Here is an 11,292-nt window from a genome sequence, read left to right as displayed (position 1 = left end):
AAATGACACCAAAAGCACCCATGGGAAACGGAAGAAATTGCATTGTTGATGATTATTACATAAATAATATCAAATATAATATTTTCTTCTGTTTCCCATGGGTGCTTTTTGGTGCATTTGGGGTTTTCTGATGCACAAGATGTATAATATCACCAATCAACAGAGTTTGTAGAAAAGCACTTTAGTTTGGTGAAGTTCGAGCACCATTTTTAAAACAAATGCTTGCATAAATGTTTAAGACACAATGTAAGAAGTTGTACATAAGTTACAAAAGTCAGATAGCCTCATACACTACTTGAGTCCTTTGATAATTCAAAGAACCAAAAATTACTGGTCAAATTGTTGCCATTGCTGCACTTTTAAGAAACATGACAAGACTATATGCCTGGTGCTGACAGTCAGCCATCTGGGACACGTGTTGTGGGATGTGTATTGCAAAGGATGATGGGATAGTATCATTTCCCCCCCTGGGTCTGCATTTTAAGAATTTTACAGGGTGTTAGGTACTAGTTTAGCTGAGCTGAGGGCAACCTGGCTGGTGCAAGCAAAAAAGTGCAGGAGAATCCATCTTACCTCTAAGTTGGAGGAAGCTGGAGAGACAGTAGCGATGATGGAGGTTTTGGTCCTGCCTCCGAGGGAGTCCTGTAGGAGCAGGGTGAGCTTACTCTCCCTGTAGGGGACGTGGGGGGCGTGTTCCACCAGGGCTGTGATCACACGACCCAGGGTCAGCAAGCTCTGGTTGATGTTACCTGCCGGGGGAAAAACAATTTTGAATGTTTGCTTGCTTCTACTGTCAATGTAGAAACTTTTCCTGTGGTTTCAGTACCACGTTTTTGGGCACTGTCTTATTCATAACCTCATAACAGTGGCATCTGTGTGGTGTAGTGGATAGAGCGTCCGACTGTCAAGCAAGAAGACCCAGGTTCAATCCCCAGGGTTGGACCCAGACATGTCCGGACTTGCACCCAGACGTTGTGCCCTTGGGAAAGGCACTTAACACACAATTCCCCCCTCAGTTAGAGGGTTCCTGGGCCCTACTAGGGTTTGGGTTGGCGTTAGGAAGAGCATCCAGCCGTAAAAATCTTGCTTCAAAACAGACTTGTACCTGGTGCAAGCACGTCTAACCCCCGGTTGGGGAAAAATGACGTTAAATTCGGTTTTAAAAAAAAAATAACCTTGTAATGATATTAGCCGCCCTCAACTCAAAATTTCCACCCAGTATTCGACGAATTACACGGTGAAATTACTAAAACTTTACAGGCCATAGCTTGCCATGCCCCAGCTAGTCATTGGGAAACTATTTTGACCAAAACTATTTTGACCAAAAAAAATTGTTGTTTTACCTTGTATGAACGAGTCTCCACATGCAGTTGTCTCTCCATTTTGTTGTCTCTCCAAAATACAAGAATACAAGGACGAGTTTTGCAACACCACGCCGACCGTTCGTCAATTTCGCCTACAGCTTCTCTCGACCCTGGAGTTGCACAGAAATAAACGTCAACTTCTATTTCCAAAGCTATGAAAAAAGGCCCTAAAATCCGCAATGCTAAACCCACAGCTTACTGTTCAACACTAAGTTGGAGTACTGCGGACCACGCCGCATTTTGGCGGGAAAACCGAGCGATTTAATTAAGACCACGTGCGGAACATTCCAACAGGTGGGGCAAATACCACGTGGCGACAAACAAAGAAATCCTTTTTCTTGCACAAATATCAACTAATATTTCATGTTTTTAACAAAACACGCCAAGTACATGTATATATTAACATGGTTCACACACACACACACAATGAAGAGTAAATATCCAAATATTTAACAAGACAAGGCAGAAATATCTCTTGAGTATAGGATTAACTTGCGCTCTCAACTCGAAATCCCCCCCCCCCCCCATCTGGTCAGGAAACCCGTATTTTCTCCTCAGAACATCCAGAAAACGGCACGAATTCACCACAGAAACTTCCCTGCGGTTGCTACACACATTAAAACAAGAAACTTCTTAAGAAATAACGTAAAATTCTCCAGAAAAGTTGCAAAAAAAAGTATCGGAAACACCCACGCACGACGTGACAGCAACAGACTGAACTGAACTGGAGCGTACCAACTTTGGCTTTCAAACAGGGGTGCAAAACGGCCTAGTTTTTGGTTGGTTGGTTGGGTTGTTTACTCCCAGCCAAAATAAAGACCTCAAGACATGCATTGTGGGAATATGGCCAGCTCATTAATTCAAAGCACTGTAATGTTAATTAGCTAATTAGTCCCGGACGAGGAAGAACCCCTAAAATAATGGTACTCCCCAAACCATTGCGTCACGCATCTCCAAGCAGATGTTTCGGGGAGCTTAAAGGGACAGTTTGTAACATTTTTTTGCACCGAAAGTTGAAATATTTTATCTAGTGTTGTTGTAATTTACTTTTCAACGTATTGTGTAATTACCTCACATTTCTGACATTTATGGTTAGCTATGAAATAGCCCACACGAGGTGCACTTAGTTTGTGGTGCCACCACAAACTACCAGACTAACAGACACAACTGACAGCTGTGTTTCAAGCTTTTAAACATCCGCGTAAGGCATCATATTTTCGTACCTCCACTTCTTGAATGGTACTCTAGGAGTACAGTTGATTCAACTTGATTTGTAAACAAATGACCAGAAAATTTACTTTCTTTATCATCCTAAAGTTACCTAATGTGCTTTAAATCGAACTTACAGTACAGAACACGTTCTGTACAGATTAGCCTGGGCCTGTGTGTTACAAGTAGTACATGTCCTTGGTTCTGAAATCCTGGTTGACTTTCTGTAGCAGTAGCCCATAGTACCTGTCCTTGGACTATGCTTTAGTATATAGTGGTTGACTTCTCTGTGGAATGGTAGCTCTTCAGTGAGATGAAACTGGATCACTCTTACTTTCATTTTTAAGTGGGTGTGGTCTTATGGGGCTGAACAACAGAAAAACACCAGGGCCCAGGGGAAATTACGTGTCTGAGTTTTGACTGCTCCTTTAGAAACAAACACACCGCGATAGCCATCATATAGCGTTGTAGGAGTGGTGTTAGGACCAACCAGACCTGAGCTGTCTGTACAAGCGTACCGCAGGCAGGTTAGTAGGCTTGAACTGACCAACTGGTCGTTTCATGAATGACTGTTTCGTTTTGTTTGAGAGAGTTTCCCCTAGCCTGGGTGCCATCCTCCGTAGTATTCTCCCGCTCCTTGGGTAGCTAGCAACATTGGGGAGCCGCCGAATACTACTTAGGATGGCACGCAGGCTAAGTTTCCCCACCCTTAAGTCTGGAACAAGGAATTTTACTACGTATAGAAAGGACTGGGCTTAGCATCCCACTGGTTGTGGCTTTTGTTTCGCCTTACCCAGTCCCTCTGCGTTCCTTAGTCTTCACTCCTGCGTTGCATTTCTTTGCAAAACAACGCTTAACTCACCTTTTCACGGCTTTGCATTCAGATTGTATTTCCAAGGATCCGTCGTATATTCCGATTAGTTTGAAATTTTGTTTTCTTTTTATCTGCATAGTTACAAGAAGAAAGTGGAAAGCAGAAGACGTTAGGCTCCAGCTAGAGGTTGTCTTCATTGTCGTATTTTTATGATGACCACCAGTGTGTGATTATGAAAGCCATTTGTAACACCTATTCATTCTATATAACATGCATCTTGATAACAGCTGACTGCATCCATTCATGGATATGACGCCAGACGTAGACCCAAATTCCTGTCAAAAGCAATTTTTTATTGTGATTGATGGAAACACGTCAAGTATATAAACCACACGTCACTCCTATTGTTGTCCTGGGTGTGGTGTTGTGAAGGTATACAAAGGGGCACCTGTAATGGCTTTCCACTTCAAACGTCACATTTAGATATACCTGAGTGTATTCTTCAAAACAAGTGACTCATTTCATATTATAAATTTTACACGTAGTATTGAATATTATCAGCACTGGACCATTGTACAGGCATGCATGTGTTGTATAAGGAAAGGAAAATGTAAGTTGCAATTCCCATAGTAAAGAAGTAAATGCAACAAGGCAAATGTCTCTTAAGTCTTGCATTGTTGACCTGCTCACTCAACTAAACATTTATATGTAGTGACATGTGAGACGTTCTGATGGTGGCTCTCCTCGAAAGAAAGTCCCTAGGGAAGACAGGTCATCTCACTAAAACCCACTTGTTGCTAAGACCCCACCCACCCATTCACGTCATACAGAAATTAATGAAGTTCTATTTATTTCCTCACAACATCTTTATATGATGAAAAATTGAGCTCAGGTAGCCATTTTATTGCATAGTGTGGTGTGGTGTGGTGTGCTGTACGATCGACACTACTGCAAGCGTGACACTGGTCAGTAGGCTTCAACTGATCGACTGATCATTTTTGAGAGGTGACATTTATATTTCAGATAGTTTCTCCGCCCTTTAGTTTGGAAAAGGGAGGTCTATTTTTTCACCTCCTTGGTTTTAACAAGGACAACATTATAGAAAGGACTGGGCTTAGCGCCCCACTGGCTGTGTATCCCTGATAGTTGGAAATTTTGTTTTTCTGCATGGTTACAGGAAGAAAGTCAGAACAGAAGGCGCGAGGCTTCAAAGCTTTGTCACCTGAGCTTGCTTGGGGTGTAGGGGGCCTGGGTGGAACCCTGGTCCTTGCCTTTTGTTACCTGTCTACTGCACCATCAGATGAGCAACACAGGTATGTAACGCCAAAGGACAGTACAATTCTAAGCATCGTTTTTCAAGACATGTACATGTTCGTTTTGCTTTGATCTTAACAGTTGAGCCGTTGGAATGGACACAATCCTTACTGTGATGTATCGTCCTTATTTACAAAATTTTCGCTTTATACTTGGAATGGTCAAAAATAGGACACAATGTTGGGTGGATTTGGGTGAAATTTTCCTTACGGAACTAACAAGAAATAGGGTGTCTTTTGCGATAAGGATCATGATCTAACATTGGTTTAAAATATAATTTGTACTCTCCAAGCAGAGGTTGTGGGGGAATGATCGTCAGCTTTTTACATATGGCCGTTTTTTGGCCGGTGGCCGGTGACCTTCTCTGGCTAATGGTTACTGTCTTGCCACCTAAAGAGATCTGCTTGGAGATTAATAATTTTGCGATTCTAGTCAAAACAGATGTTTTTTTTATTTTGCAGCGAAGCGCCGTTGTTAGGTATTGGAGTGGATCAACAGTTTGTCATTCTCACGTTTTCTAGAAAGGTACGTAAAAAATGTTCAAATTATTCTAGAGACTCTAGATCTGGTGACAAAAGATATAATTTTTTTCACATTTTTGACTACTTGTGCTTGTTTATTTACATAAGGACTTGGGTTGTTATTGTCATTGTTATCATGTTGTGTATTTGATTATTGATATGCGCAAAGTCGTATTTCAATCGTACATCTTCGTGGCTGGAACTTAGAATGTATCACTACTCTTCCTACCAATAGCACATCTTCCGTATAAAAAACACCATGCCGTCATTCAAGAAAACTAACGTAGACAGCGTACTAGATCTAGACAAGGGAGACCAGATTGCGGTTTACAACGGAGTGTACATGCATCACATGATTGTGGCTGAAGACCCCGAGGATCTTGAAGAGGTACCTGTGATTCACTTAACCAATGATGCTTGTCCTGCTCTAAGGGGGGTAAGTTCAAGTTCAGGCAGATCAAGTTCAGGCAGTTCAGGTTCAGGCAGTTCAAGTTCAGGCAGTTCAGGTTCAGGCAGTTCAAGTTCAGACAGTTCAAGTTCAGGCAGTTCAAGTTCAGGCAGGTCAAGTTCAGGCAGGAATAAGTCAGGGGCTCCTAAAGCAATAGTTCGTAGAGACAGGAAAGATATTTACTTCGACGTTAAGGCGGGTAGAGTATACCGCATAGATTATGACGAATGTTTGTCACGCGATGAAACTGTCCGGAGAGCTAAGAGCAAACTTGGCGAAGCGAAATATTCCCTGTTAACACACAACTGTGAGCATTTTGCCACCTGGTGTAAAACGGGCGTTCACACGAGTTCGCAGAGCAAGGTAGCCACCGCAACACTCATTGGAAATGTTGGAGTTACCCTGGGACAAGCACTAATCCCCATCCCTGGGCTAGGGAGCACGATAGGAGCAATGGCTGGAGCGGCTGCTGGGTGGTTTGGTGGACAGGTACTGGGTCTTTGACTAAGTAAGATTATATATCCTTCACTATACTGACGTAGGTCAAGAACACCCGAGAAACATGCGTAATGAATGTATTGATAAGTGCTTTGAAGGAGGCCAAACGTTTACTGTCTTTGTGGCACAGATTTACTACTTAAAATGACTTCAATCTTTTAGTTTGGAACAATTTGCTTTTGAGATTGGTGTAGTGCAGTCAGCTTTCAGTTTTGAGCATTATAATCTGTATGTAATTCAGGACTGCACTATTTCCACATATTTGGGATGTCTGCGTTGTTATATGTTCTAATTTTGAACACTATAATCTGTGTGTACGTAATTGAACTATACTACTTGACATGGATGCAGAGCACATGTTTTAGCTAGTATATCATGTTTTAGTTTTAAGAATTATAAGCTACATGTAATACAGGACTGCACTATTTGCTATTTGAGATGTCTTTAGTGTTATGTATTTTTAGTTTTGAACATTATAATCTGTGTGTAATTGAACTATACTACTTCACATGGATGTAGAGTACATGTTTGTTAGTATATCATGTTTTAGGTTTGTGAATTATAAGCTACATGTAATTCAAGACTGTACTACTTTCTATTCAATATGTCTACAGTGTGATAAGTTTGAGTTTGGAACATCATAATCTGTCTGTAATTGAACTGTGCTATGTGCTGTATTAGGACCTACATAATCAGTGATATATAATATCATTATGTCATCCTTAAACATTATTGGCAAAGGTATGAAGTTGTGGAACTCTTGTTGAACTGTACTATCAGCTATTAGAGGTGACTGCAGTCTATATGTTTTAGTTTTGAACATTATAATATGTGTGTTTTTATCTGTCCTATTACACATTCTTTACACAACAAATTTCTGAGGACTCCCTTGTCAAGGTTTTGTTAGCACATGTAGCAGCTCAAAGTAAGCAGAATGTGCCTCAGAATTACTGGAACTGGCTGTTCAGTATCTGTACATACAATAATTGAGTTAGCTTCCAAATTTACTGGCAACCACAACAAAGCTTTAGACACACATGTTAGAAATTGGAATCCATACATGTATTTCAGGTCACTGCTGGATTCAAAAACACTGTCAAAGACAAGAAAATGATCAAATATAGCTGACTTTATAAACAAGTTATGAACTGACTATTCAGTAATCATTATAACAAGTATATTTACACACATTCGTATACATAATATATAGATATGTGAATATGTCATGGACATATATGACAGATATGTACTTTGTTAGCACTTATAAGCATGGCAAAGCAATTTAAAGTTTGACAGTATACAAGCACTATAATATACTATTTATCAGGCAATAGTTTCCATGGACAATCATAATAAGAATAAACAATTCCTGTAATATTTACATCTCGTGAGACCTCTGGCCTCTTTTTACAATCAAAACTATGTCACTGATATGGTGAATAAGCCCACACCAATTTACTTTCTTGGCTCTCAGACATTTTAAGATAAAAATTTAGCAAGCCGACATCACAAAAGCAGAATGCAGGGAGGAAAAGTTGTCTGAATATGCTTTTAAACATTTCATAAAACGAAGTGCACTAAGGCATCAACACGGTCCTCGCACATTGTTTGCAATAAGGCCATGTTGATTTGATGGATGACATGCGTGCACACATGAATTTTTGACCGTTTCCAAAAGAAAATTTCTTCAACCATACTGTAACTCGTCGTAGCTGTAAAATGAGCAAATATATGCCGTAAATTGGAAAAAAATACTTGAAAATTATAGTTATATTGCAGAATGACAAAATCTATTCCATAAAGGACAAGAAGAATATGTGAAGGCATGAAAATGAAGAGTCTAAGTATTAATCACCATGCCAATAAAAAAATTTGTTCAACCTTCATGACTACCTAGATTTCATAATGAAGGCAACTGTTTTTTTGCCAAACTTTTTTTATTCACACGCGCGCATCACTTTTGGGGTTCCCAGAGGATGTCATCCATAGAATCAACATGGCCTAAGCTTTCCTAGTTGGGCATATTTCCTCTAAATCAAATTAAAATGATGAAGAAGTTCAAGTTTTTGTAGAGAGCCTGTGGTCCCGGTTTTATTTGACACGATCGATGTCACCCTGCCCAACCTCGTACCCAGAGTGCTCTTTTATGACCCTGCACAACAGGACAACCTTATAACATAATGTCCAAGCAGACATAGGGTTTACACGATTACAAACTGAGGGCACTCTTGGGATAGTCTTGCACCTGTCCTGCAGAATTCAGCTGTCTTGTTACCAAAAAATGCCGTCTTAGATCCTTGGTTGGCGTTTGGTTCTGTCTAGCCTGGGTGCCATCCGATTTGTAGCAGCAACCCTAAAGGCTAGGTTCTGTCACAGACGGCTCGAAAATTCCGCAGCATCGAAATCGTACATCAACGACTGTGCCTGGGTCCCTCCATGGAGCTATAATTTGCTTGATGGTTGCACATTATGGCACCATGTTAGATTTTGCTACCTTAGTAGCCTGGGACACTGTGAGGGGTACACACACACGTGGTGATGTCTGACCATGCCTGCAGGACACTGGCACCCGGGTACACACGGTCTGTTACACCGCTCTACCGAGTTTAGGTTCGCACAGGTCAGAGGGCAAGCTGGTCCGCAGGTGTCCCAGACTGCCCCACCAGTACATTTTGTATCTGTGGAAGATAGAACAAGAGAATAAGTGAATATTTTAAGTTTCAGGTCTGTTCTGTAAACAGTAACAGTGCTTGGAAATTATAGGTATGGACCTCTCCTTGGTGCTGAACTCACCATCGGTTCCATGTTATGCATTTTCCCTAGTGTTTTTGTGGTATTTTGTTTGTGTACTTGATGGCCGAAAAGAGGTAGAAAAACACCACTAGAATAATGTACAAAATGCCACAAAAAGAGAACTTTGACATGCTGTGAGACTACTGAGATACGCCTACACACACGTACACGCACACACACTCACACACACTCACACACATACAAACACACAGACACACACACACACTCACACACACACACACTCACGCACACACTCACACACACACACACACACACACACACACACACATACACACACACACAAACACACAAACCATATTTTTTTAATACCTTGGCAAGCTGTGAGACTACTGAGGTCTACCTCTACTCCTTTTCTTCTGCATTCGCTTGTGTAAGCTCGTACAGACTCACAGAAACAGTTTCTGTTGCTGGGGCACTCACACATGTCTGTGACACATGATCTGGAAAACAGGAAATAGTAAAACCTTATATTCACACATACAGAAAACAGGGGCCTATACATTATCATACACATTATGTCGTTTTCTATCCCAGAATCTTTTGCATGGTGTTTGTAAGTTTCCCATTTGTAAAATATGACTTACCAGATGTTTCTATATGCATTATTCATCATATAAAAGTCTGCTATTTTCTATATTATACAAGATCTCTCAATGGATTCAAATAGCAAGTACATATTGCATTGTACATAGTATAAGACAATATTTCAAAACATTCTTAAATGTATAAATTGTAAAAGCAAATTTAATTTCCATCCTATGCTACATAGTCTTTTATAAGGTAGATTCGTCTTGTACTAACTTCACAACATTTGTGTTACGCCTACAAGTTATACAAACCATACAGAGAAACTTAGTAATGTTACCTGTAATAACTATCAAACTTGACTACTCTGCTAAATCTGCTGAATATCTGAGATCTGTACAGTTTGTAATATAAATTATTCTTGCACTCACAAATCTGGACAGTCCAGGTGTGTTATGCCAAAGGCAGTTCACCAGTTATGCAAACCAAGCAAACAAACTTACCTGTACGTTGGTGAAGGTTGCTCATACATTGAGTTTACTCATACAGGTCCCAACACAAGAAATTGGACTTGCCCAATGTTTTGACTGTTCACAGGTAAGCCATATTTTACATGTGGGAAACTTGAAGACAACACAGACTTGTTCTGCTTTTGGGATACCTCAAACACTTGTAACAGTTCTGCTGTTAACACTAGTAAACTACTCTATTAAACCAACTTACCTGTAATAACTATCAAACTTGACTACTCTGCTACATCTGCTGAATTTCTACTCTTTCCCACCACGTCCCAAAGCCTGGTAGAGGCTAGTGTTATGCAGAACAAGCCAACTTACCTGTAATAACTGTCAAACTTGAGTACTCTGCTAAATCTGCTGAATTTCTACTCTTTCCCACCACCTCCCAAAGCCTGGTAGAGGCTAGTGTTATGCAGAACAAACAAACCAACTTACCTGTAATAGCTATCAAACTTGACCACTCTGCTACATCTGCTGAATATGCGAGACCTGAAGAGTTTGCACTGTTTGTGAGCGCGGAGCTTCATGTAGACATTGTTTCCACAGGGGGACGGGATCTGGTTCTTACTGGGACGGTTACAGTTACTCTCCTCTCCCACCCGCCAGCTGTCTGCAAACTCATTCACGTTAAATCTGAACAGCCCGTCACTGGAACACAGACACAAACATAAAATAATATACAAGGAGGAGATACCCCTTACTGTGTACAACTAGGCAAATAAATAAATAAATAAATGAAATTGTTCTGACTTTAGAACCATTAGTGTAATGATAAGTTAAACTAAACATTTTGTATCTATATACTAGTGTGTAGGTTCAATTGTGACATTTGTATCCAGTCTCTTTATATGTAAGTTCATTTGCATCCATTTGTTTTTTTTTATGTTGGTATAGCTGTTCAGTGATAAAACAGTACCAGATACAATGTATGTGGATGGCATTCAGAACCAAGGACAGCAACCTTCTGTGGATGATTAGTTTTTTAACATACATTGTGAGGAAACAGCTTGCAAAATGTGATTCGATTTCAAAGGTCTAATAACTACACATATTTTCATAATAGTTTAGTACCAAACTTTGATTTTTTTCCTTGTAAAATCTAAGCAACTATGACAAAAATATGCACACAAGAAGAGAGCATGTCACCTTCCGATGAAGTCGTCTCTGCCATGTCCGTTGAAGTTGCCACAGAGCCCGCAGAGCTTCCCTCGGTACATCCTGGGTACGCTGACCTCCAGAAAACTGTCCCCGTCCCAGGTCAGCTCTA

General features: G+C 40.5%; 2 protein-coding genes across 5 annotated transcripts in view; both read right to left on the bottom strand.

Annotated features, from left to right (window-relative positions):
• LOC109462166 (myosin-9-like) overlaps positions 1 to 2,114 on the bottom strand; it is a 9,736-nt gene extending 7,622 nt beyond the window's left edge. For 2 of the 4 annotated variants that reach the window (XM_019758659.1, XM_019758661.1), the window contains exons 1-3: positions 2,058 to 2,114; positions 1,344 to 1,474; positions 574 to 749 (exon numbers count right to left, since the gene is read on the bottom strand). The gene's annotated coding sequence lies outside the window, so the exon portion shown is untranslated. Of the gene's footprint in view, positions 1 to 573; positions 750 to 1,343; positions 1,530 to 2,057 lie in introns of those variants that run through there. The other 2 variants (XM_019758662.1, XM_019758660.1) reach the window with 2 other exon arrangements.
• Positions 2,115 to 8,229: 6,115 nt separating this feature from the next.
• LOC109462140 (BMP-binding endothelial regulator protein-like) overlaps positions 8,230 to 11,292 on the bottom strand; it is a 36,943-nt gene continuing 33,880 nt past the window's right edge. Inside the window, exons 16-18 of the mRNA XM_019758634.1 lie at positions 10,461 to 10,673; positions 9,292 to 9,422; positions 8,230 to 8,846 (exon numbers count right to left, since the gene is read on the bottom strand). Of these exons, the coding sequence (XP_019614193.1) occupies positions 8,659 to 8,846; positions 9,292 to 9,422; positions 10,461 to 10,673 (532 nt within the window). The 3' untranslated portion in view covers positions 8,230 to 8,658. The remainder of the gene's footprint in view (positions 8,847 to 9,291; positions 9,423 to 10,460; positions 10,674 to 11,292) is intronic.

The sequence above is a fragment of the Branchiostoma belcheri genome, unplaced genomic scaffold (genome assembly GCF_001625305.1).
Source record: "Branchiostoma belcheri isolate BF01 breed outbred unplaced genomic scaffold, Haploidv18h27 scaffold113, whole genome shotgun sequence".
In the NCBI taxonomy this organism is placed as follows: Eukaryota; Metazoa; Chordata; class Leptocardii; order Amphioxiformes; family Branchiostomatidae; genus Branchiostoma; species Branchiostoma belcheri.
Note: the sequence above shows the minus strand (reverse complement) of the source record. Positions and strands in the feature narration are given on the sequence as shown.